The sequence below is a fragment of the Lepidothrix coronata genome, unplaced genomic scaffold (genome assembly GCF_001604755.1).
Source record: "Lepidothrix coronata isolate B3197 unplaced genomic scaffold, Lepidothrix_coronata-1.0 Scaffold308, whole genome shotgun sequence".
Classification (NCBI taxonomy): Eukaryota; Metazoa; Chordata; class Aves; order Passeriformes; family Pipridae; genus Lepidothrix; species Lepidothrix coronata.
Genome location: NW_016690488.1, coordinates 274,721 through 300,077, shown reverse-complemented (window position 1 = coordinate 300,077; position 25,357 = coordinate 274,721). Strand labels below are relative to the sequence as shown.

General features: G+C 58.6%; 4 protein-coding genes across 5 annotated transcripts in view; all 4 read left to right on the top strand.

The window, feature by feature from the left end:
* ARHGDIA (Rho GDP dissociation inhibitor alpha) overlaps positions 1–6,723 on the top strand; it is a 6,987-nt gene extending 264 nt beyond the window's left edge. Inside the window, exons 2-6 of the mRNA XM_017837642.1 lie at positions 3,216–3,425; positions 3,737–3,820; positions 4,306–4,382; positions 4,550–4,613; positions 5,049–6,723. Of these exons, the coding sequence (XP_017693131.1) occupies positions 3,236–3,425; positions 3,737–3,820; positions 4,306–4,382; positions 4,550–4,613; positions 5,049–5,248 (615 nt within the window). The 5' untranslated portion in view covers positions 3,216–3,235 and the 3' untranslated portion in view covers positions 5,249–6,723. The remainder of the gene's footprint in view (positions 1–3,215; positions 3,426–3,736; positions 3,821–4,305; positions 4,383–4,549; positions 4,614–5,048) is intronic.
* A 2,364-nt stretch (positions 6,724–9,087) lies between these two features.
* On the top strand, positions 9,088–17,369 carry P4HB (prolyl 4-hydroxylase subunit beta). The gene is made up of 11 exons (XM_017837641.1): positions 9,088–9,310; positions 9,520–9,726; positions 10,518–10,651; positions 10,845–10,982; positions 13,272–13,376; positions 13,657–13,782; positions 13,998–14,198; positions 14,812–14,932; positions 15,142–15,323; positions 15,762–15,848; positions 16,327–17,369. The coding sequence occupies exons 1-11, from the start codon at positions 9,148–9,150 to the stop codon at positions 16,411–16,413; spliced, it is 1,551 nt and encodes a 516-aa protein (XP_017693130.1). The 5' UTR covers positions 9,088–9,147; the 3' UTR covers positions 16,414–17,369.
* Positions 17,370–19,355: 1,986 nt separating this feature from the next.
* On the top strand, positions 19,356–21,243 carry PPP1R27 (protein phosphatase 1 regulatory subunit 27). Its single transcript, XM_017837635.1, has 3 exons — positions 19,356–19,793; positions 20,798–20,948; positions 21,089–21,243. The coding sequence occupies exons 1-3, from the start codon at positions 19,577–19,579 to the stop codon at positions 21,210–21,212; spliced, it is 492 nt and encodes a 163-aa protein (XP_017693124.1). The 5' UTR covers positions 19,356–19,576; the 3' UTR covers positions 21,213–21,243.
* A 401-nt stretch (positions 21,244–21,644) lies between these two features.
* Positions 21,645–23,563, top strand: MCRIP1 (MAPK regulated corepressor interacting protein 1). 2 transcript variants are annotated; one of them, XM_017837731.1, is made up of 4 exons: positions 21,645–21,790; positions 21,862–21,980; positions 22,068–22,166; positions 22,276–23,563. In XM_017837731.1, the coding sequence occupies exons 1-4, from the start codon at positions 21,783–21,785 to the stop codon at positions 22,338–22,340; spliced, it is 291 nt and encodes a 96-aa protein (XP_017693220.1). In that variant the 5' UTR covers positions 21,645–21,782; the 3' UTR covers positions 22,341–23,563. The 2 variants fall into 2 exon arrangements, with proteins under 2 accessions (XP_017693220.1, XP_017693221.1); XM_017837732.1 differs by having other exon boundaries at positions 22,254–23,563.
* Positions 23,564–25,357: the final 1,794 nt, after the last annotated feature.

Below are 25,357 nucleotides of genomic sequence, written 5' to 3'. Positions count from 1 at the left end.
AGGTGCGGAGGGTCCAGTGGCCCGCGGCGCAACAGGGGGCTCTGGTGGAGAGACCCTGCCCCAAGGGGACACGAGGTACGGCGGGGCCGGCGGGGCGGGCCGGGCCGGGCCGGGGGGCTCGGGCCGCGGGAAGGGCCGGGCCGCGGGAAGGGCCGGGCCGGGCGCGCCGCGCTGGCTCTGGCCCGCGGGAAGAGTCGGGCGCGGCCGAGGGTCGGGCGCGGGGCCCCGGGTGCCCTTGCGCGACCTTCCGAGGGCCGGGGGAGCTGCCGCCCCCGGCGGGGCCGGGCCGGAGCGGAGCGCGCGGGGCGAGGGCCCGCGGCGAGGGCGGAGCGCGGGCGGCCTGAGGGGCCGCGGCGGCTCCGAGTCCCCCCGGACTTCCCCTGTGCTCTGGGCGAGGGGGGACATTGCCGGCCCTCCGCGTCCCGGGGCCGGCGGGGCCTCTGGCGCACGCGGGTTGTCCATAAATGGCCGCTCGGTACGAAATGAGGAACCGGGAGCGCTGTCTCGGGTCGGGCCGCTCCGGTCGGAGCAGGGCAGGGCCCTCCCGCCCCCGGGGGGTTCCACCACGGCCCAGCAGCCCCAGAACCTCGCCCGCTGCTCGTGCTGGTGAGAGGAGCTCTCGGCCGTGCCCGGGAGGGTTTCGGGTCCGCGCCGTCGCTCCAACTCTCCGAGCGATCTCCCACTGCGGGGGATCTTGTCCCGTGGCTGCGCTGCGGGTTCGGTGCCAGCCCCGCGTGCCCATGGAACCGATTTGCATCCCGGGTGCAGCACTGCTGGAGGCCTTTCTGCTTCTGCAGTTGTTTGTGGGCGCATGGAGCTTCTCGCACCCTCGGTCTGTCTCTGCACAGCTCATCGCGTAGGTGCGCTGCAGGTCGGGGTTATGTCAGAGCAAAATGGAAAACAAAAATCCTCCGTGCCCGGACTGCTGAGTCCTCACGGGGCAGCAGCGCATCCCCATGCTCCTAGAGTTCTTCCTGCTTGGGGCAGGGATCAGGCGGGGTGAGAGATCCCTGGGATGCTTTTATGAAGCGACTGGTGCAGCAGCGGTGCCTGGGAGTGCCCAAATTCCGCGCAAATTCCCGAGGGCAGCGCCTGGCCTCGGAAAGTGTCAGCGAGTTTCCCGTCCCTCCTGTGCGGGTGTGTCCTCCTGCTCCGCTGTACTGTCCTGGGAACCATCCGAGCTATCCCTGTGGAGCAGCCAGGCCAAGTTGGGCCGTTCTGGCTCCCAGTACTGGCAGAGAGAACTGGGACTAGGCTGGGATAGGGCCCTGCAGAAACGATTATTGCTGGATTGCATTCCAGCCAAGTTCTCCGGGTGGCTGTGCAGGCTTTCCCTGCGCCACAGGGGAAGAAGGAAGGGTGGAGACCGCTGGAATTGGCGCTGCTGCGTGTCCACGGCTGCGCCGAGGCCCGATGGACATCGGAAGCCGATTAGCTCATCTGAAGAGACTCTGACTAACGCTGCATTCCTGGGGCCGTGGGATCGGGATCCCGGGGTGTGGAGTCGCTGGTTCCCACTGTCCTCCTGGACTCAAGCAGGGATATTCCTGGCAGTTTTCCTGCCTGGCAGGAGGTGGGGTTCCTGCATTTGCTGCTGCAGCTCCTCTGTCCTGCGCAAAACACTCTGAGAATACGGGAGGAATTGCTGGCTTGAGGGAGTAGTGAAGGCAGAGTGCAAATTCCCAGGTGGGAAGAGATTCGGCCTCCTGCTGCCTCCTGCAGGCTCCTGTGACCCTGCGGATCCGCAGAGTGGAGGGTGCTTGTGGATGCTCACCCGTGAAAGGGTACCCAGCACTGGTGGGGATACAGGGGTGGGTGCTGGTGGATGCTCTGACAGGTGTGTGGTTAGTGTGCTCTCACAGAGGGCTCAGTCACAGAATCTGGGAGTCAGCAGGAATCTGGGACTCGGGACTTCAGTTCTGTAAAGCTGAAAGTCCATCACTTCTGCTTCCTGGAAGCTGCAGGTGTCCTCTGAGCAAGGTGTGGGAGTTAGTGTGACCTGTGGTGCCTGGGAGGCGGAATCTAGCCCGGAGGAGAGCCCAAGGACAGAAGGAGGGGGAATTGAGCAGTGCAGGATGTGTGAATGAGTGTTTGCTTAGCGCTTCTGGGAGTCCTCAAGCCCAACAGCTGTTTGGGAGAAGTGCACAAGGGAAGGGACTGGATCTGATATGGAGACATTGGGGTGAAATCAGTTGCTCATATGTGACATGAGATTAAATGTCCTTTTGAAGACAAATTTCCACAGCATTCAGTGTGAGGATGTTGGAGGATGCCATGTGGAAGGGCCAGCTGTTTGCTGTTCTGTGCAGGGGTGGTGCCAGTGGCTGTGGGAGCTGCAGCTGCACAGGTACAGCAGGACAAGTTCCTGGTACAGACGCATGTGCTGTGCAGGGCCAGAGCCCTGCTATGGCCCCGTGGTGTCCCATTGTCCCCCCAGTGCCTTTCTAAAACTGTGCCAGACTGTTCTGCATCTTTAGAAAGTCCAAGTTGATATTTGCATTAGGATGACCCTTCAGACAGTGTGCCCTGTGGAACACCAGGAATTTCCGAGGGTGTCACTGATTTTTACTGAGAATTTTAATGGGGTGTTGGCATCACCTTTTCCCAGCCCTCAGTGCAGCTGGGCATTTCCTGGGCAGAGTCCTGAGCAGCTGAGCCGGGCTCCGCACCTTGTTTGCTCCATTGCTTGTTTCCCTGGTCACGTGTGCCACTGTTCCTTGGAAAGGGCTGAGCCAGGTGTCTCATCCTACTCCACCGAGGCAGCTGGCACATAGCACTGACTTACAAACCATGAGTGCCAGATCCCAGCAGAGGCTCCCAGCATTCATACCAGTGATGGGACAGGGGCCTATTCTTAGCTGGAATCTTGTGTTATGGAGAGCATAACTGGGTTTATTCTGGAGTCGGGTTTATTTTGGGCTCAGGTTTATTCTGGGCTCGGGCTTATTCCAAGTGAAAGCCTCACCTGGTGGATCTTGTGGAGGAGAGTGTTTTCACTATGGCTTTGGGGTATTTACCTGTTCCAGCTCACAAACAAAGCACTGAGATTGAATTTTTCCTCCCTCTTGCCTGGGCCTCCATGAGCTGAAGATGAGACCTGGCCTCTGGAGGGTTCTGCAGGTGCTGGAGGCCCCTGGCAGGGTTGTGTACTCCTGGGGACAGCGGGAGCCTGTGGAGGGTGTTCGGGGCAGTCACACCTCTCCTCCTCCCCTCAGTGTGGGTTGTGCGTGTGAGGATGGCAGAGCAGGAGCCAACAGCAGAGCAGCTGGCCCAGATTGCAGCTGAGAATGAGGAGGACGAACACTCTGTCAACTATAAGCCACCTGCCCAGAAGAGCATCCAGGAAATCCAGGAGCTGGACAAGGACGATGAGAGCCTGCGCAAGTACAAGGAGGCGCTGCTGGGAGCTGTCACCGTGAGTGCAGGTGAGCCCTGAGACGTGTCGGTCCCCTCCAGCCTCGTTCCTGCTCCCACCTGGGAGCTGTTCTCCCAGCTCTGTGTTTGGGCAGGAGCACAGCTGGGAGCACAAAGCTGTGTCTTGCTCCCCCCAAGAATGGGACTGACAGGTGGGGGTGGCCTTCAGGGGCACTGTGGGCTGGGTGTGGTGCAGCAGGAGCCCTGACCCTCACAGAAAGAGAGGTTGTTCTCCCACTTTCAAGAAATGCCCTGGATGGAAAAGGAGTCCTGTTGGACAGTGTCAGGACAGGTGTTTAACAGCCTTTTCAATTGCTTCTAGATCCCAATGCTCCAAATGTGGTGGTGACCAAACTGACGCTGGTCTGCACTACTGCTCCGGGCCCCCTGGAGCTGGACCTGACAGGTGAGCTGGGAAGGAATTCCAGCCCTGCTCCCGGGCAGAGCTGGCAAGAGCACTGGTGGCAAGGTGGGCGAGCCCTCCCGTGTCAGAAATGTGGGTGCTGGAGGCAAGAGCAGAGCAAGGTGCCTGGGCCCTGGGGCGTTCTGCACCTGGAGCCTGGCACTCGTGCCACAGCACCTGGGTGCTTTGTGGAGGTGTGAGGGGCTGGATGGGGCAGGCCGGTTCTTCCAGCCTGCATGGTGGCAGCTTTGAGATGGTGACAGCCTTGGGGAAAACGTCTGCAAAGAAACACTCTGGAATTAACTGAATGGTTGTGCTACAGTGTCCTGTTGCAGGACATTGCTCACCCGGCTCCAGCATCATGGAGGGCCCTGCAGCAAGGGCCACTCCCTGCTCCTGCTGCTCCTACCCTGGCTGCTTGTGCCACAGAAATCCATCCCAAAACACAGCACAGAGGGGTTCTGAGCAACCCTCTCCCTTCTTCACAGGTGACCTGGAGAGTTACAAGAAACAGGCGTTTGTGCTGAAGGAGGGCGTGGAATACCGGATAAAAATCTCCTTTAGGGTGAGGATTCCGATCTGGGAACCGACCGAGCGGGTCACCGGATCCCGGCCCGGGGAGCACCTGCACCCCGAAAGGGGGAATATGCTGGGGGAATGGGCTCCTTCTGCGGGCAAGGTGGGCAGTGTGAGTGGAGATGTCCTGCCCAGCCCCTGCTTCTCTCTCTACAGGTGAACAGGGAGATTGTATCAGGGTTGAAGTACATCCAGCACACGTTCCGGAAAGGCGTAAAAAGTAAGTGCTTCTCCATGACTCGGTGCTGCCTGGGGTGAGTGAGGGCTTCCTGCACGTCCCACTGGTGTGACAGGGGCTGCCTGGCAGCTCCTCATGGGAGGGGACAGCCCTTGGTGCTGCTGGGCCCACGGAGCTCTGTGGGGGTCTCTGGGCCTGCAGTGGTGGGGCAGCTCGTGGTCTCGGCTGCACAACATGGGATCCCCCCTGAGCACAGGGGATCCCTCTGAGCATGGCAGATCACAGCTGACAGTGGTGCTGGGGGGGTCACTACCCGCAGGAGGGACTGTTCCTGGAGGGAATGGAGCTCTGAACGTGTTCTCAGAGCTGTTCTGTGGATTGTTGTGGCAGTGACAGACCTTTTGTTTGCTTTAGCCTTGCCCCAGATGCAAGGGAGGCTCCTGAACAGCCTCCATACACCACTTTTTCTCCTTCTAGTTGACAAGACCGAATACATGGTTGGGAGCTACGGCCCCCGAGCAGAGGAGTATGAGTTTCTGACCCCCATGGAAGAGGCCCCAAAGGGCATGCTGGCGCGGGGCAGCTACAACATCAAATCCAAGTTCACAGATGATGATAAGACTGACCACCTGTCCTGGGAGTGGAACCTGACCATCAAGAAGGATTGGAAGGACTAGCCCTTCCTGAGGCCAAACCCCAGAGAGCGTGAATCAGACAGTGGCTACCGTAGAATTCCCCCCCGTACCAAAGTGCTGACATTGGAACCCTCTTACCTGTCGTCCCCGTTATCATTTGACCAGAGAGCTCAGTTTTGTATGTGCCCCCTCCCCAGAGAATCGCCGAGTGCATTGACCAAACCATGCTGTCTGCATCTGGTCTCCAGCTGCCCGTCCTGGGGCTGTGCTGCCCCAGCACCAAGGGGAGTGCCCGCTCCCTCGCCAGGCCCTTTCTTCTTCCCACCTTCCTTTGTCCAGAAGGTGCCGAAGGGGAGAGGCTTCTGTTAGGATCCAGTGCTTGGCTTTCCTGTGCACAGCTCAGGGTAGCTACTGCCTCCAAGTAGCTGAAGAATTTTGGTGCCAGGCAGCTGTCGAATAGGTTTATTGGCTTAAGTCATGTCTGCCTGCCCCTTCTGCTCTGTCAGAGTCCTGGGAGCATGGCAGCTTCATTTGTGGATGTTCCCTGTAACCATGATGCCTTAAATGTGTAACACGTATCCTCTAGGGAGGGGGCCCCGCCCCAGTTACACTTTTTAAATGCCACCCACCCTCCCCATCCGTTGGCATGGGCTCAGCTTGGTCATGCCCCTCATGGGTTATTAGGAAAGATTCATAACTTCCCGCTTTGCTGCTGGTCCGTTCCTCACCCGAGATGGGACATCTCCAGAGGGGAGGGGGTGTGACATGCTGGGTGACACCTGGCCACCCCTCACAGCACCCTGAGCAATGGCCTGGCCAGGCCCCAGCCCAGTCTGCGCTGAGTCCTGAGCTCTCTGGGTGCCCCCGTGGCATGGAGGGGGCTGCAGGGCAGGGGGGTTGGGGATCACCAGTGTTGCCATCACCTCACACTTCTCATTGCAGCCCAGGTAGCTGCAAAGCACTGAAATTCCAGGACAGCACCTGCCCTCCTGGCTGTTTTGGGCTGAGGGTGGACGAGTCTGTCTCTGCAGCTGCTCCTGATGCGATCAGCAAAGAGCTTGCGATGGACAAGTGTTCCAAAGCGGTTAATGCCTTATGTATCTGTTCTGCCTTTAAAATCTGTGCCTGGCCTGTCAGTAGTTATTGCCTTGACACTCGGCCCCCCGTGCCTGCTGCAGACCTGCTGGCCTCCACCCTCGGCTGCGCGGCCACAGCGCTCGGGGCGAAGGAGCCCCCGGGGCCCCGCGAGTCCCGGGGAGCTGGGCAGGCACACGCCAGCTCCGCAGCCTTCTGATTTGGATCTACCACGTTGAGGTCATACTAGAACTGGGACCAAGTACATGTGGCTTTCTCGTAGCTACGTCTTTGCCTCTAACTCCCCTCACCCTGCCCCTAGAGAGGTTTTTGTTAATTTGATTTGGTGCGTATTGTCTGTAAGTCCTAGACCCGGGTTAACAGGTTTGGAATCATCGTCTGCTTCTCCTTTTATGACAGTTAAATAAAGTCTTTGAACTGACTGTGTGCTGTCCATGCTGGGTCTTTGGCAGGAAGTGGCCAAATGGGATTTCTGCAAACACCTGGAGTTGGAGAAGACCACGACCCCTGGGCTTGCTGGAATGTGAAACAGGATCTGGGACAGCCCTTGCCAGAGGAAGAGGGGCCCTGTGGCATTGTGTGTGCAGGATCTGTCCCTTGCTGTTTGCCCTGTTCTGCATTGCTGACAGTGTGAGGGATTGAGGGATGGGAGTGTGGCGGGCTGTGAAAACAGGGGCCTCTGAGTGGGTCTCTTGCCAGTGGAGCAGCAGGCAAGCTCTGTGGCCTGCTGGCACTGTGCCTGCTCTAACTGCAGGAACTAAGGGAAATTCCTGTGCAGTCACAGGAATGAGGGAGGTGTTTGGGAGAACACAATCCAGGGGAGGCAGTCCGATAAGAGCCCGCGGGTGTTTACAGAGCGAGTGGCATGTTTGTGTTAAGGATAAGAACAGTGTAGCTGTGAAAAGCTCTTTACAGGATCCACGGTGTGAGAGAAGCTGCTGGAGGGGGGGGGGCCTGCTCCTGGTCAAAGACTCAAAAGGGTAACAGAATTTTGTAGGCTCTGTCTTGTATTTGGAGCTCACAGCACAGGCCCTTCCCTGGGCCCAGGAAAGCTGCTAAAGGAGATAATGGGACTGGGAACAGGCAAGGGCTGAAGGCAGCAGCCTGGGCTGGGCAGGAGCTGGTGTGTGGCCAGTGCCCACTCCAGCAGACACGTGCTGCTTGTGCCACTCCCTGCGGCCAGTGGTGCCCAACCGCGTCCCCCTGGCCCTCCCCGCGGCGTGGGGCCTTGGAGGGCAGCGCAGGAGTTGGAGCAGGGAGAAGGGAACTGACACCCTCAGCATGTCAGTCAGAGCGAGCCCAGATGTGCCAATAGCAGGAACAAAGGCCCCCTGGGCTGGCCCCCAACAGCCACTCTGTGGGCAGGTCAGGGGAGCACCCGGCTGATGCAACCCAGTGCTTTGGCAAGGATTTCCACACCCGGGGTGTCAGGGCTTCCGTTGGATCGTTTGTGCCATGGTGGGAGGCCTGGAGAGGCTGGACAGCTGTGCCATGCTCTACCTCTGGGGATTCTCTGCCTGTGTGTTCCCTGGTGTGTCCCTGCTGTCACCTGGAGTGACAGCTGGGCTCTCCTGCCTGGTGTGAACCCACAAATGTAGCTCCAGTCACAGGCTGGGTGGGATGGATGATTAGCCTAAATTGCGGCTCCCAAAGTAAAGCCTCATCCCCTTCCAGGTGACACAGCCCACGAACCTCGGCCAGAGGTTGCTCAGGAGCAGCCCAGGCTGTTCCCCTTGTCTGGTGCTGCAGCAGCTCCCTCTTACACTGCAGCAGCTTCCACCTATGTCTGGCCACGGCAACTGGGAGAACTGGGGCCAGGGAGAATTTGTGAAATAACGTCTTTCAGAGCTGGAGAGCCCCGGCTGAGCGCCTGGGCCGGGTGTGGGAGTGACCCCCTGCCCCAGCTGACAGCCCCCAACCAGACATTGGAGCCGTGCTGACACCACGGTGGGCAGGCTCTGCAGCACAGGGATGTGTAGGGGGATTTAAAGAAAACCAGAGCCCGGGATTAACGCAGGATCCTATCTGGCAGCTGCTGACTCCCTGCCCGGCAGCCCCATGTGCCCGGCCCGGCACCGGGAAGCACCCACGGTTCTGCGCGGGGAGCGATGGGTCTCCGAGCCTGGGGAGCGGGCCCCACGTGGGGCAAAGAGCGGCGGCTCCGCAGCAACCCCGGGCGGGCGGAGCTCGGGCCGCGGCCGCAACCGGAGCGGCCCCGCTGCAGCACTCAGGGGGTCCCCGTGCGCGGGAGCCGCCCGTGCCTAGCACGGGCAGCGCCCCGGGGCCCTCCCTGCCGCAATGACCCCGAGCGGCTGCCGAGGCACCCCCGCTGGGGTCGGTCACGGGGGAGAGTCGAGGGGGGCGGAACCGGGACCGAACGAGGAGGCGGCTCGGGCCGGTCCTCGCGCGCCCGCCGGTCACGTACCCCGGCCCTGCCCCCGGTGAGTCACGTGGCGCGCGGCCCAGTCAGGATCCACCACGCGCTTGCGGCCGCGCGCACGCGCAGTGCCGCCCGCCGGCGCTTCCCGAGTGCCACGTTCGAGGGCCGCGGCCGCGCGAGACGGCGGGGACGCCCAATCGCCGGCGGCTCCGCGGGGACAGCGACCAATGGCGACCCGGGGGCGGGACGCGGGGCCGACCGCCAACCCGCGGCGGCGGGAGGGGGCCCTGCCCGCCCCGCCGGCCAATGGGAGGCGCGCGGCGGCGCGGGCGGAGGCCCCAGCTAATGGCGGGCGGGCGTGGCGGCCAATGGCGCGCGGCCGCGGCCGGGGCGGGTTTATAAGCGGAGGCGGCGCTGCGGGCGCGCGTTCATCCCGTCCCGTCCCGTCCGAGCGCCGCCATCAGCCATGGCGGGGCTGCGCGCGCTGCTCCCGCTGCTCTGCCTGGCCCTGCTGCCGCCCGCCCGCCCCGCCGCCGCCCAGGAGGAGGAGGAGGACGGCGTCCTGGTGTTGCGCGCCAGCTCCTTCGAGCGGGCGCTGGCCGACCACCGATACCTGCTCGTCGAGTTCTGTGAGCGCGGCAGGGCCGGGCTGGAGGGAACGGGAGGGCGGCGGCCCCGGGGGCCGAGGGCGCGGCCGGGGGACGGAGGGGTCGGGGCCTGAGGATAGGCCGAGTGACCGGCTCCCCCGGGCGGGGGTGGGGCCGGGCCGGGGCGTGGGGTCTGCAGGGCTCCGGGAGCGCGGGGGGGTCCCGGCTGGCGCTGACGGCCCGTCCCGCAGACGCCCCGTGGTGCGGGCACTGCAAAGCGCTGGCCCCCGAGTACGCCAAGGCGGCGGCGAAGCTGAAGGCGGAGGGCTCGGAGATCCGTCTGGCCAAGGTGGACGCCACGGAGGAGTCGGAGCTGGCGCAGCAGTTCGGCGTGCGCGGGTACCCCACCATCAAGTTCTTCAAGAACGGCGACAAGGCCGCGCCCAAGGAGTACACGGGTGAGCGGGGGGGGGTCAGGCCGCGGCGGGGGGCAGGGCCCGGTGAGCCCCGTGCCGCCCGGGTGCAGAGGGCAGCGACGTGGCGCTGGATCCCCGCACCTGGCCCCGTGCTTGGGCTGTGCTGCTGTGGCTGGACAAGGTCCACTGTGACAGCAACCCGGGAGTGGCACTGGGCTGGCAAGGAACGGGCCAACCTTTCATGGGCTCCCTCACCTGAACGTGGGGTGATCCCTAATGTGAACTAGAGCAGATGGAATTGCTTTTGCATGGAAAACCAAAGTGACCTGAGCTCGTTTTATTCTGTGGCTTGACTTGATTTGAGCAATGTGGAGCCCAGAACTGGAAACATGCCTGGGCCATTGGGTGAGGGGGCAAACGTGGAGTGTGAGAGAGCTGCAAGAAAGGCCACAACAGAATTCAGCTAAGCCAGGCCAGTGCTGGACATTGAGGGTAACATCCGGAATAGTAATCAGGGGAGGTAAAGGTAAAGGTGATGTATTTGCATGAGTAATACTTAGGTCTTGGGGAAGTGCTGTGTTGCTGGTCAAAGTTTAAGGACTTGGGCTAGAGGTGAGAGAAGAACGAATTCCTGGGAGCCCCTTGTACCTTGACTTATCAATTATGGATTAGCTTAATTACACCAGGAGTGAAAGGGAAAGATTGCGTAAACGATATCTCGATTCTCGCCGACCTCTCGACCAGCTGCTGAAAGGTTTCTGAAAACCTGAGAGTTTTGTGGTCTTGAACTGGGGCAGCAGGGGAAAGTGACTCGCTCTTATCTCCCGGTGTAGCTGGCAGGGAAGCAGAGGACATCATCAGCTGGCTGAAGAAACGCACGGGCCCGGCCGCCGCTACCCTGAGCGACGCGGCTGCGGCGGCGGAGCTGGTGGACTCCAGTGAAGTCGTGGTGATTGGCTTCTTCAAGGTAGAGTTTGTGCTTCCCTTGGAGACACTCTTGCATGTGTCGGGGGCCTTCCTGGTGGCTGAGGAAGGCCCTGTGCCTTGTGCAACGCTCGCTGTCCTGCCTTACTTGATCTTCCAGTTCTCTGGGCTGAGCCCTGAGATGTGAATGCTTCAGGTGATGTGGCCTGTGTGAGACACCTTTCTTTACTCTCCAGGATTTAACATCAGAGGCTGCAAAGGAGTTCCTGTTGGCAGCAGAAGCCGTGGATGATATTCCTTTTGGGATTTCCTCCAGTGCTGATGTCTTCTCCAAGTACCAGCTTAGCAAGGACGGTGTTGTCCTCTTCAAGAAGGTACTGGCTCGTGCCAAGCCTGAGCACCACACTGGGGTCTGCTGCCTCTTCCCTTCTCTCTAATCAGTCAGACTCAGACAGGAGCAGCCCTGGACAAAACAGCAAAGGACCTGTGCTGTCAGTGTGGCTGCATTCCCAAGCCTCAGAGCATGGAGGGAAGAGCAGAGCCTTGGCCCTTTCATTAGGATGGGAGAGTGACAGGGACCTGAAGAGTGCAGCCTTGTCGATCTCCCAGCCCTGTGCTGCCCTCTCAGAGCCGCTGGGCTTTGGGTCCAGGCTGTTCCCTCACTCGCTTCCCTGTTCCTCCGCTCCCCACAGTGCAGCAATAGTCACACAGTGTTTAAAGCACTTGTGGCTGTAACTGAGGAGGCCCCCGGGACTCAGACAGGCTCAAGAAAACAGCAGCTGAGCCCTCTGGCTGCTGTGGTGCTGTTTGGTTGTGGCTTTTCTCTGCTCACTGTTGGCCTCTGCCGTCAGTCCCTGCTGTGCTCAGGAGCTGCTCGGTCTCAGCGCCGCGGATTCTGCAGCGCAGGCACTCCAGAGAAACTCCTGAGGTGATCTGCGGTTCCAGCTGACTGGACTGGGGCAGTGGATTATGTGCAGAGGGATGCTGACTACCTGCAGAATCACAGATAAATGTACTCATGAAGGCATGGAGATCCAGTCACTGGGATGAAATTCCAGGTTTGAGCAGACAAGGAGCTTGGTGGCTCTGCACCCTTGGGTGCTGTGAGGCAGGACAAAGCTGCTTTGGGTTCAGACTTATTAAACCTGTAATCTCATCAGTCATCACTCTGCCCAACATGACCTAGGACAGCCTCAAGACTTTCATTCTTTATTCAGTTGAAATAGTGTTTTATTCCACTACAGCTCTGGCATTGTAGTTATTTTTATGGTGCTAGAAGCTTGTAGACTTAAATTCTGAGTCAGAGGCCCCTCGGGTCACTGTGGCTGAGGATGCAGGTGATTTATCTGACTAATGAGCTCAACATGCATAGCAAAGCCAGGAGGGAAGGGAACAGTGTTTTGTTCTTGGCTCACTTGGTACCTGTGCCTCACTCCTGTCATGTGGGTAGCTTTGTGTGCCCCACTCTGGGTAGTGCTGAGCTGGGCAGAGTTCTGGGCCTGGCACCCCTTCAGGCATGTTGAGAGCTGGAGTGACTGTGCTGTGCCAGGCTGGGATGGGGCAGGAGTGCTGGGCTCTGTGGAAGGAGCAGCCAAGGTCTGTCCAGCCTGTGGTGGTTCCTTCCTGTTCCATGCAATGGCAGGGCAGTGCCGTGGGAGCTCTTGGACATGTCCACTCCAAACCAAGGAGAAAAAGAGCACCCACAGTAACCAAACACTGGGGTAGAAGAACCTGATGGCTCATTTTGTCAACCGTGTTGTTTCTGGGCTTTGGCTCAGTTCCTTACAGTCAGTTGGGTCTGAACTGAGAGGGTTTGGCTTGTTGTTACTCCATGTGAGTTGTCCAGACTCACACGGGCCCTCATGCAGCTGTCCTGAAGGCACTGAGGTGACCTGCAATGCTCCTCAAAGCATTTGCAAAGTTATTTTCCAATGCTGTTGTCCTCAGCTTTTCTGCTGGGGCTGGTGTGCTTTCCCTAACAGAAAGTTATCTGAGTCCACTCTCCTGCTTCTGCCAGCAACCCGAGCGTGGCCCTGCCAGTGCCCTCCTGCACATCCTCTCTCTAACCTTGATGGGCCTCTACAGCTGTTTTTGTTCCAGGCTGCCAGAGGGTTCTGAGAATCCTGGTCAGGGATATGGGTGATGGCCCTGTGTAAAACAGGACCTGGCGCCTCTGGTAGGACATGCACCGTGTGCTGTTGTCTCTAACAACAGAGACTGGAATGACCTCCCAGAGAGGAAATCACTGTTTGCTGCAGGCTTTTGCTGGCAGATGTTCCCAGCACTGTCTGGCTGCAGTGTCTGCTGTGACACCACTGATTCCTGTGCAGCAGAAGCTGCCTGTGCTGCAGGGCTGGAGATGGCTGCTCAGGGTCTGTCTTGGTGACCTGCTCTGTCAGTGGTGTCGCGGTGGTGCAGAGCAAGGCTGAGATCAGAGCTGGCTGTTGTTGCTGCTCACCTCCTGCTGGGGAATGATTTAAGGCTTTGCTTGCCAGGAAGGTAGACACCTTAATCCAGACTTTATGTAGACATGTGGTGACCTTGTTGAGATGGAAGTCTGCTCTGAATGAGTGCAGCTGATATCCCTTGGGGCAGTGACTGGTGTGAAGGCTTTGAGAGATTTGTGTAGGAAGTGTTCTAATAAAGAATGTCTGTTCTTGCAGTTTGATGAAGGCCGAAACAACTTTGAAGGGGATCTCACAAAAGATAATCTGCTGAACTTCATCAAGTCTAATTCATTGCCTCTGGTCATAGAGTTCACTGAGCAGGTGAGTCTTTAGATACCTGGTAAGGCCCTTCCCATGGCTGCTGCAAGAATATAGCAAAGCTCCAGTTGTAGGTTCCATGTATGTTTTATTGTGGAGCTGACACTAGTTTGGGGGTATGGAGAAGTGGGAAGGACACAGGATAAAGGAGATGTGAGCTTGCTGTGCAGAGCTTTCTGCAGTTTTGGAGGCTCCTGTGGGTTGCTCAAAATAGCAGAGTCAAACTGGTCTGGACACTGATTTGCCTCTCTTCCAAAAATAAATTTTATTTTCTACTCCTCAGACTGCTCCTAAAATCTTTGGAGGAGAGATCAAGACTCATATTCTGCTGTTCCTACCAAAAAGCGTGTCTGACTATCAAGGGAAGCTGGACAACTTCAAGAGTGCAGCTGGGAACTTCAAAGGGAAGGTGAGATGGATTTCTTAGATCATGAGCTGAGACTGCCTTCTGGAGAGGAGTCTGTACAGGGAGCAGCTGTGGAGGGAACTTGCAGTCAGTTCTCTCTGCTGGGACAGGGGAGGAAGAGAGCCCCGTTCAACTACACTTGTGTGACTGCATGTGTGAAGTGTGGTAGCCATGAGGTACTTGTGTTCACCTCCTGCCTTTCACTTTTTCCTCCCAAGATCCTGTTCATCTTCATAGACAGTGACCACAGTGACAACCAGAGGATTTTGGAGTTCTTTGGCCTAAAGAAGGAAGAGTGCCCAGCTGTACGTCTGATTACCCTGGAGGAAGAGATGACCAAATACAAACCTGAATCTGATGAGCTGACAGCAGACAAGATCAAAGAGTTCTGTAACAAGTTCCTGGAGGGCAAGATCAAGGTATGTGGATAAATGGTGCCAGTGGTGAATGGGCTGGCTGAGAAGGAACAGAAACACTCCCTGTGAGGGGCTGTGCGAGTCTGAGAAACTCCTCTGTCTCCTGCACAAAATATCCCCTGGGCTTTGTGCTGAGGAATGAAGGGTAAAGCTGCTGGGGCCTGGAGGCTGTAGGTACTGGCACTTTGGTACAGCTGAGCTCTTGTGCTCTGCCCGTGGGGACTGTGCTGTTTCTCCAGTTGCTCTTTCTGCCAAGAGCCTGTGGAAGGTGTGAGTTATATGGCACAGTGTAAAGAGCTGTCTGTGCCTGCCCACTGGAGGGGCTGTGGGGGTGCAGCAAAGCCCAGTCCCCTGTGAATGGGGCTGTCAGCAGTGCTGCTTCCTTCCTGCAGAGCTCCATTGGCCTTCTCTCTGCACAACAGCACCTGCTATTCCCACTGGGTCAGGGTGCAAAGAAGACTTTCTGTGGGAGAAGAGGAAGTGACCATTTCATCTGGTTGCTCACAGCCTGTGGCAGAGGCGCCAGGGGGGTGGTTAAACCTGGATTTTCCAGGATATGTGATCACATGTTCAGTCCAAGCAGCAAACAATCTCTGAATTTCACTTCTTATTCTAGCCCCACCTGATGAGTCAAGATCTTCCTGAAGACTGGGATAAGCAGCCTGTCAAAGTTCTGGTTGGGAAGAACTTTGAAGAAGTAGCTTTTGATGAGAATAAGAATGTCTTCGTAGAGTTCTGTGAGTATCTTCCTACAGCTGATTCCAAGTAACTGGTGTGTGAAAGGAATGCCAAAATACTGTGTGACCATGATTAGGGAGAAAGCATTTTGCAGAGTCTAGGCCCCAAAGGCAGTGCCTTGGTTGCAAAGATGTGTGTGAATTGTCTGGCTGGGAAGGGGTGGTACCTCATTAGTTTGTTGGTACAGCTCTGTCTCTGTAATTAACAGATGCCCCATGGTGTGGTCACTGCAAGCAGCTGGCTCCAATCTGGGACAAGCTGGGAGAGATCTACAGGGACCATGAGAACATTGTCATTGCCAAGATGGACTCGACAGCTAATGAAGTGGAGGCGGTGAAAATCCACAGCTTCCCCACACTCAAGTTCTTCCCTGCAGGCCCTGGCAGAAATGTAAGCAGGAGCTGAGCTCGTGTGGTCGCATAGCCAGGGAGCACGGGAATGCTCAGCTGCCTGCTTGAGTTGTGTCTTGGACAAGGCCTTTGGGAGGGCTCTGCATTCTGTTGGGATAGAACACATCAAGTCTACAGGACACCCAAGACCCTTTATGGGGGCTGTGCTGTAGGGAGATTTTGTGGGGGGTGGGAAGTGGGAATGGGGAGAAGAGGGAGCATAGAGGACGGTGTGCTCATATGCAGGCTATTTTTTCCTCGCAGTGATCTCTGAAGTCTAGTGGCTGAGCTGTTTTCCTTCGTCTCATATGGGTGAAGGTGAATTTTTCAATTCCCTTTTGCTTGGCATGTTCACTGTTGCTCAGAAAGAGAATTCTCCTCTCCAGGGGTGTGGGTCAGTAGTGCCCATAACCAGTATCCTCATGTTTTCCCTCTGTAGGTCATTGACTATAACGGGGAGAGGACGTTAGAAGGCTTCAAAAAATTCCTGGAGAGCGGAGGTCAGGACGGGGCAGCAGCTGATGATGTGAGTAATGTGAATGGAGCACTCTGGGCCTTGAGAACACTGAGCACGGGTCAGATCTGGTGCTGTGCCCGAATCCTCAGTCCTAAGTAAGATCCTGGGTTGTTATGTGGCAGGAGAGGATATTGCTGGTGAACAAAAGTGCCCACAGTGTGACCTGTTCAGGTGCTGCCTGGCTGGCTGTGAGCCTGCAATGGGCTCCTTTTCCAAAGAGCACCCAGTGGGTGTGTAAAGCAGCAGCACTGGGGTTGTGCACTGCTGGGGCACTGAGGGCTTGTTCCCTAGGGAACTCCTGCTCAGCACCTGGAACTGGGCTGTGGGATCAGTGCTACATACCTGTGTATCTAGTTGGAAGCTCCTCCCTAGATGTTTTGTTAACGTGGCAGCAGAGGGCAGTGACCAGATCAGAGCTGCAGCTCTGTGCTTGGTTCTGGATCTGCCTCACGTGCCAGAAACCAGGAGCTGTCTGTAACCCCCACAGGATCTGGAGGACCTGGAGACAGATGAAGAGACGGACCTTGAGGAAGGTGATGAGGATGAGCAGAAACTCCAAAAGGATGAATTGTAAAGAGAAGACTGATCTACATCACCCAAAAAATCAGACACTAAATTGGCTGCTGTGATGCAGCCAGAGAGTCAGAAACCCATTAAGATTTAAAGCAGAAGGTGAATGACTGGAAATCCAGGGATTGGCTTTTAAAGTAACACTTTACCCTCACTTGTCTGTACACTTGACTTTTCTTTCTTTTGGCTTTTGAGAAGGGAGCTGTCACTAGGGAGCCAGCCCAGCCAGCTGGGCTCTTTTTTTTTTTTTTATTGTGATGTACTTTTTTGTACACAGCTTTTGTCTGGAGTATTCTGTTCTTCTGGGCAGCAGGAGGTTGTGAGGTGTTACCAGGAGTTCAGTGGCCTGACAGTCTGGAGCCTTGCCACTAACATCTTCCAAGAAAGCTTTTTTCTTTTTCTCTTTTAAAACTAAAGCCCATAATTGATTTCTGCACCTGGCAGGGTCCGTAATAGCCTCAGCTGTTCTTCCCTGGGGTGGGCCTTCAGTATTTGTAGGGGCAGAGGCAGAGGGCTGATGGCTTCCTGGGGAAAGGTGTATGTGAAGGTGCTTCTCTTCATGGTGGCCAGATGTTCCTTTCCCCTCTGCTTTAAGACACTTGGAGATGACAATTCCAAATACCTGGAAGGGTGGAATACTGTGTGCACTGGCTGTGGCAGGCTCTGAGGGTGGAGATGGCCACTGGCTCACCAGGAGTGTCTCCATCCTTTTGATCAAAGGCAAGACTTGTGATCCCTTTCTATGAATTATTTTGGGTGGGCTGACCTGGCAGGTGGGTGGTGGGGGAGGGCCTGATAAACAGATCAAACAGGACATTTGCAATTATTGGGGTTTGGGAACATGACTGGGGGAGTGCCTCAAAGGCCTGAGCTGCATCAGCCTGGTTCTTAGCATTCTGCTACAATAACATTGGTTGGTACTGAATTTGACGGCCAAATAAAGTTGAGATTTTAATACTATTACATCTCTTGGTCTTTATCAAAGTATAGAATATTTGAACCTGCCCTGCAAAGGGATCAGAGTTGGAGGCTGAGTATTGAGGGACTCTGCTACAATGGGGTGTGAGTCAGCTTTCTCCACATAATTGATAAAGGATAAAAAAACTTGCCCAAGCCCTGTCCAGATTCCATGGGCTTGTGCAGGTGCTCTGTTAGGGGTGAGTTGGCCCTGGGAGCGTGTGGCCCCTGGGCCAGCTGGCTGGCATGAGGGGACCTTGCTCTGGACCAATGAACAGGGCATGTTGGGGCTGCTGTGGCTCTGCCAGCTGGGCTCACATGACCCTGTGAGCCACACTGCTATTTCCAAACATGCTGCTTGCTGCTGAAGGTATTTTGGTTTGAAAATATGCTATAAATGTTACAGGGAGGGCATAGTAAGGCTAGAGGGCAACTGGGGGAGCTATTGGTACCTGTCACTGAGGAGGGGTGTGCTGAGGCAGTGGCACAGGGGTGTTGGACAACACTTGTCTCTCTGTCTCCAGCTCTAGCCTCCTAGGCAGGGTCCCAGCCAGTGTTGTACCCCAACAGAGCAGGCAGTGCTGGTGGCCTGGGCTGGTTGGTGACAGCTGCCTTGTGTTTTGGGGTGGGGAGGAAAGGAGCCCCACTAGCAAGAAGTTCCACTGGAAGGTGCTGTCTAGGACTCAGCTCAAAAAGGTCCATTTTGTGGAGCCAGTTAAAGTGTAACCAAGTCTGAGCTCTGCAGTGATTCTCTTCTGTTCCTGGGCTGAGACTTGCCGTGCTCAGCTAAGAGGAGGGGGCTCTTCTCCTAGTGCAAGGCACCTTGAGGCAGAGCAGGATTTCAGCAGCCATCTCATGTATGTGGCTAATTGCTGTTCCAAGAAAGCAGGCTGGAAGTGTTCTGTCCCCAGTGCCGTGTTCTGGCTGATGTAACCCCGAGCAGACAGTTGGCCAAGAGATCGATGTTTGCCAGCAGATAAACAAGGGCAGGAGTTCTCAGGTGTGTGGCTCACCATGCTGCTGGGGTTGAGGCAAGGGTCTGCTGCAGGAGAGGCAGAGTGAAATCCCTGACTCCTAAAGCAGCACAGGGATTTTTTTCTGACACATCTGCCTGGACAATCCCATCAGTACAACCCGGAGCACAAAATGCTCATGTGTCTGATATGCCCAAACTTTAATGGGTAAAAGCAGTAGTTGCTTGAATGCTTGATGAACCTGAGTGATTCCTCTGTGGCAGGTGGTCTGTTTTTGGCCTGTGACAGTGTAGCTGGAGAGTACTGGCGGCAGGAATTGTCTGGTGGTGGTGCTGTTCTTCCACTGTTCCTCTGAGGCTGCTCGAAGCAGTCTGTCCTCACCAGCAGCTGCTTCCCAGTCTGAAGTAGGACATGGAATATCAGGGACCAGCAGTACAGGCTTCTGGTTCTGCATCTGCCTCGGAAGCATCAGCAGTACCTCTGTCCTCACTAGAGCACAGGGGACACCTCATTCACCGGTCGCGTTCTCCGTGCTGGGCTGTGCGCTGTCGCAGTCGTGCCGGGCAGCGCTGCTCCTCCTGCCTCTTTCAAGTTGTCCCATGCAGCTACAGAAGGGTGAACAGCTCTGGATGCATTTGGCACCACAGCCCTGGCATGTCCGCACTGCACTGGCCGGTCAGGACATGAGCGGCCAGTTCCCTCTGTTGGCAATCGTGCCTGTGTCCCTTCTCCCAGGAGGGCTTGTTGCTGGGAAGTTGCTTCCAGGCTCCCTTCAAGGGCTATCCATGCAAGAGTAGATTTGACCCCTTGGATGGGCACATCAACAGGTGGGTGTAAGATGAGACACCAACTTCTGCCCAAAAGTGGGAGGCTGCGGGCCTGGGCAGCTCGATTACTAAGCATCATGGCAAATAGCATGAGCTGCATGTCCCCAAAATAGCCCAGGGAAGCCTTTATAACACGGTGCCCCCAGAGACCCATCAGTCCTGGGCCTGCGGGCCTGTGGGTGAGCTGCGAGTGCCAGGTGCCACCTCCTGCATGCAGCTTAGGAGCGTAGGAGGGCACGGTGGCTGTCACTTCCCTGCGGTGAGGGGACACGTGCCGGCTGGGGACACGGACACGGCGGGAGCACAGCAGTGTGGGGAAAAGCACAGCTCCGAAGCAAGGAAAGCCCTGACAGGCAGAAGAAGAGAGAGCAGGGCAGTAAGGGGCTGGGCCGAGCGCTAAGCAACCCCTATGCCACTGTGCCTGAAGGCTGCTGCCAGCATGAGGGACTACTGCCCCGTGTCGGTGCCCCGGTATGGCCGGTACACCCCGCGCCTGAGGGCCTCGCGCACTGTGCACTTCCCCAACGACGTCGTCTTTCAGGACCACATCAAGCAGGGGGACCTGGAACAGGTGGGCAGGTTCATACGAGCCAGGAAGGTGACGCTGGACACCATCTACCCCTCTGGTGAGTGCCGCCAGGGTCAGCAGAGCTGGGGCAGAGTGGTGGCACAGCTTAATGGGGCCCTGAGGGACATGGAAGCCAGGCCATGGGCCACCTTTGGCAGAGCTGGAGTGAGCTGGGTCCCTCCCTAGTGAGGAGCAGTGCCCTCAGCATGGCCCAGCAGGGCCCAAGAGCCAGGACCCCAATATCTCCCCTCAACAGCACGGTCAGCGCACACTGTGGGAAGGGGGGAGCTTGGCCCCAAGGTCCCTCCAAGGCCCAACAGAGCACCTGCAGTGCGGTGAGACTTCAAAGAGCAGCAGCAAGCACAGGCTGGTCTGTGAGCTCTGGGCAGGACCCCTCCTGTCTTCACCCCAGCTTGAGGAAGAGTGGGGAAAGGCTCTGCATTTGTTCCTGGCTCTGCCCATTTCTCACAAACGCTGCTCCCTCTTGCATGTCTGGCTCTGGGGACTCATGGGGAAGGCTTTGTGTTCTGTTTGCACCCAACCTCAACAGCAACTGTTTATGGAATGCCTTGATCCATATGGGCTGGTGCAGAGCCCAGATTTGTCCTTTTCTTGTGCTTGGCTTCAGCTTCTACTGTCACATGGCCACACAGACAGGCTCAAATGACCCCAGGCTTCCTCCTGTCCATACTGATTCTTAATTAGTGAGGACCTTCCGAAACTCAGGCAAAGCAGGACCCCAGAGACTTCTTGTGTCTGTGTTTGAGTCTCAGCCAGGACTCAGGGCAGCTGCTCTGAGTACAGGGCAACTCCTTCTCCCTCCCTCTGTCCTGTCTGGCCAGGGCAGTGGTGCCCCAGACAAGGTATTTTTGTTGCAGAAGGGGAAGAGGAATCCGTGGCAGCTCCTCTGGCTTCCTCAGTCTTTGTTTCTTTCCCTACAGTCTTCTCCCTGAGCAGGAGGCTTCCTGGCACCCCTTTCCTGGGATGTGCACAACCTGCACTTGTGAGCTCAGTATGGAGAACCCTTCCCCAGGCCAGGGCTAACACCTCCTCTCCCTCCAGGCATGGCAGCTCTTCACGAGGCCGTGCTGACGGGAAACCTGGACTGTGTCAAGCTCCTGGTGAAATACGGCGCCGACATCCACCAGAGAGATGAAAACGGCTGGACGCCCCTGCACATGGCCTGCAGCGATGGCTACGCTGACATAGCCAGGTGAGGAGCTGCGAGGGTCCGCGGTGCTGCAGAGCCCCAGAACCGACAGCCCCCAGGACTGTTCGGGCCGTGCTGCTCCCGGCGCCGGGACTGCGGGCCCGGGGATGCCCGGCCCGGCGGCTCAGCTCCGTGTCCTGCAGGTACCTCCTGTCCCTCGGGGCCAGCCTGGAGGCCACCACCGACGACGGGGAGAAGCCCTCGGACCTCATCGACCCCGAGTACGAGGACCTGGTGCAGCTCTTCGGAGCCACCGCGCTGCGCTGAGGCGGGTGTGGCGAGGAGCGGCCCCGAGGGCCGGGGCGGCGGGGCTGCGCCCACCCGAGGGCCGGGGCTGGGCCCAGGCTGGGCCTGGGCGGCGGCCGGGCAGCGGCGCTCGGTACCGCGAATCGGGAACCACTTTGTACTTTTCCAATAAAGCATCTCGGTCACCGCCTCCGCCGGCTCTTGCGCCGGGCATGGGCCGGGGCTGGGGCGGGGCCAGTACCGGGGCTGGGCGGGGCCGAGGCTCGGTCGAGGAGGGGCCTGTACCGCGGCTCGGTCGGGGCGGGGCCGGTACCGGGACTCGGTCAGGGCGGGGCCGGGGCCGGCGCCGGCGCTGGGCGGGGCCGGGACGCGGGGAGGCGGGGCCGCGCCTGCGCGCTGCGGCGCTTCCGTGCGGTGTCGCAGGCGGGCCCGGTGCGGGCCGCGCGTTGCCCGGCGACGGGCGGGGCCCCGCGGCCTATCCCGGCCTGGCTCCTCGCCTTCCTCCCGCAGTCCCGCCGCGCCCGCCGAGCGTCGCCGCCCCCGCCGAGCGCCGCCCCGCCCCGCCCGGCCCCGCCGAGCGCCGCCGCCGCCATGGCCAGGTGAGTCCCGCCCGGCCCCGGGCCTAGCGCGGCCCCGGGCACGGCTCAGCCCCCTCGCGCTCCGCCCGCAGCTCCCCCGTGTCCCGAGTGGTGTACAACGGGAAGCGGAGCGGCGGCCCGCGCTCCCCCGGCGCCGGCAGCGAGATCTTCACGCCGGCCCACGAGGAGAACGTGCGCTTCATCTACGAGGGTGAGCGGGGCGGGGGCCGCTGGGCGGAGGGGGGCGCGGGGGGCGTGGCGCGGCCGAGGCGAGCGGCCCCTGTCCCTATCCCCGCAGCCTGGCAGTGCGTGGAGCGCGACCTGCGCAGCCAGATGGGCTCCGAGCGCGGCCTGGTCGAGGAGTACGTGGAGAAGATGCCGAACCCCAGCCTGAAAGGTGCGGGGGCAGGGTGCACCACCGCGGCTGTGACGGCCCGGGGGCTGCGCGGGCTGGGCGGGGGCTACATTGCCTCTGCCGCCAAAGTCTCTTCCTGTCTCCCCTGCAGCGTTTAAACCCGTCGACCTGGGTGATCTGAAGAGAAGGAACACACAGGATGCAAAGAAGTCCTAAGGCGGGTCCTCCCTGTGGATCGGCTGCTCTCCTAAGGTCCTCAAGCAGAATTAAGTTGAAATTTTGTGTTGATTTCCTCCTCTGGTCTGTGCTCCCAAAAGCTCACGGGAGAGCCAGTCAGCTTTGGGGCTGTCTCTGAAGCTGCCTGAGGTCGAGGATGCTCAGCGGCTTACCAAGGCTGCCCAGAGCCTGTTGCAAAGGATTCCAGTCCCCCACTCATAGCTTTCTTTGGCCTCAAACTGTCCTTCCTCCCTTCTCACTGAGCTCCCCATCTCCCGTTCCCCTTCCGCCGCTGCCCCAGGCGCTGGGTGGGGCTGGGCTGAGCGGATGGGCAGCGCCAGGTCTGTGCACCAAGGCCCTGCAGCTGCTGGGGTGGGATGTGGGCAGAAGGGACAGTCAGGTCTTTCCCTGTGCCTCATCCAGCTTGCCTGTGCAGTTCAGGGCTGGGCAGGCTGCAGCCAGGCTGCTCCTAGCTCCACTGTGGCAGCAAGTTGCTGCCTGGGCTGCCGGAGCACATGGGCCACATCCGAGGCTGGATTTTCCGTGTACTTAGAGCAGGCCAAGATCCCTGTGGTGCTTGAGGGAGAGTTGTTCCCCTCCCTGCAGATGGAAAGAGGTGTGGTGTCCCGCCTCAGGTGCCTGAGAGGTGCTCAGAGGGGCCCGAGCCACCTGCAGCCCCCTGGCCTTGGTGCCTCGGCAGCCCCATGGGAGGCAGCAGCCGTGGGGCTGCGCAGAGCGAGGCTCGGGGGCTCCTCACCCCAGCAGCGCTGCAGTTTTGTACCAACACCATTTTCCAGATACACACCCTTGGAAGAGACCTGGCCCCACAGCTCGCCCTGGGGGCCATAGGTGATGGAACTGTGCTGGGGGGCCTTCCTTGGGCCCCTCACTCCTGGCAGGGCTCAGGTGGTTCCTGCATCATTGCCTGAGCTGGGGAGAGCAACTGTGCCACCCTTGCCCACCTGAGCCATGGGACCACTCCCTGGGGAGGTGGTGGGCCCCTGCCTGTCCGTGCTCCAGGCCAGCAGGGATGGGGCTGCTGGGCCTGCCCAGTGCCAGCGGCTGCGGGAGGGCTGCGGGGACTGGGGGCTGCCAGTGGGGGCTGCCAGTACCTTTCCTTTGTTGAGTCTTTAAGCTGTGCTGTTCCCTTTCCTTTCTCTCTGTGGTCTGTCACTTGAGGAGTGTTGTAAATAAATGCTGGTGTCCTTTTGGGGCTGCCTCGATGTGGTGCTGCGGCCTGGCCCTGCTCCTTGTGCTGGGGATGGGGGGCAGAGAGCAGGAACTGCCTCTGATCTGTGTTTATTTTCCACAAAGGGGCCCTGGCTTCGCACTTGCTGGGGCTGTTGATTTCCCCATGGGCAGGTGCAGTGGGCACTGCGTGCTGGCAGCACAATGCCCTTGGGCTCGGGCAGGGCTCCAGGCACCCAGCATCCCAGGAGCTGTTGCTGCACCCAGGATTTAAATGTTGAGACTATTAATACCCTTGTATCCTCTTCCCTCTCCTGCTTTAATGGCATTTAAGCTATACTTAGCATTGCTAGAATTTCTGCTCGTGTGCATCTCGACGCTTGCCATGACCCTGTTTACCTCCCATCACCAAAACATTTCTGGGGCTGCTGCCTGATTCCAGCACGGTGGAATGAGAACTCAGCCCCTGTTGCCACCAGAGCTGCCCCAGGCACGTGTACCTGCAGCCACAGACAGTGGGGTCGGGAGGTGACAGTTGTCACTGTCACAGCCCCTCTCCACCTGTTCTGGTGATGTACCCTATGTTTGGGGAGCCTGACAGGCCAGCAGAGCTGGCTTGAAGCCCTGTGTATGTCCAGAGCTGTGTCTGTGTGTCCCAAGGGGATGGGAAGGGGGACCCATCCCAGCTGAGCGTGGTACCCACCCCTGGGCCAGGCAGGCTACTGTCCATCTGCCACAAATCTCAATACCACCCCCGTGTCTGGGCACTCACCTGAGGCTGTCCCAGGGGCTGCAGTGGGGCCCCCAGGGGCACATGTGGGTCCTGCAGCCTCACCAGCCTCTGCCTTGTTTTCCTCTCAGCTCGGGCACAGTAAAGCCAGAGGCAAAGCAGCCACTTGAGCTCTAATGAAATGTACAAAACTCATTCTATAAACAGGAGATTTTTATAAAGACTGATACCAAAACACAGGGTGAGGGCAGTGACACAGTTGGGGGAGGTGGCGGGGGGTGCCCCTGCAAGGGGTGAGGCTGCCGGCCAGAGAAATCAAGCTGTTTACTTATAAAAATCGGCCTCGGCAGGGTTTATTTCCCTGTGCCTCGGACACGGTGCTCTTCATTAGATTAAAGGGTGGGAGGAGGAGAGGAACGTGTTTGTCATTGAATTAGGCAGTGGGAAGAGGCCCGGCAGCAGGCAGAATCGACTTTGCAGACCAATTTGTGGTGCTCAATTCCCTTGATAAAGTGGGAGTTTTCCTGTGAGGCACCGTGCCCTGGGGTGTCTGGCTGTGCTGGGGCGGGGAGCGCTGCCCAGGGTGCCCGGCTGTGCCAGGGGGGCAATGGCTGAGGTGGCAGTGCTTGGGCCACTGGCTCAGAGGCGAGGAACTCCTCTGGCCCTGTTCGTTGCCCTGGGCTGAGCCCCACAGGCAGGGACTGGCACCGTGGCCGTGTGGTCTCTGTGGAGTCTCTGCACTGAGGGTGGTGAGACAGTGGCATGGGCTGTCTGGAGAGACGGTGCATGCCCCATCCCTGGAAACAGCATCAGGCTGGACAGGGCTCTGAACAACCTGGTCTGGGGCAGGTGTTTGTGCTCACTGTGGGTGCTGGACCAGAGGACCTTTAAAGGTCCCTTTCCACCCAGACCATCCTGTGAGTCTGGCCAGGCTAGTGGCAGTGCCTTTGTCCCACTGGGCACCGGGAACGGGCAGCTCCTGCTGGGCAGCCGAGGGCTGTGCCCACATACGTGTGCGCGCCGTGTGTGCGTGTGTGTGTGTGTGTGAATGCTGTGTGTGTACATGTTTTGTGTGTGTGTGTGTGAATGCTGTGTGTGT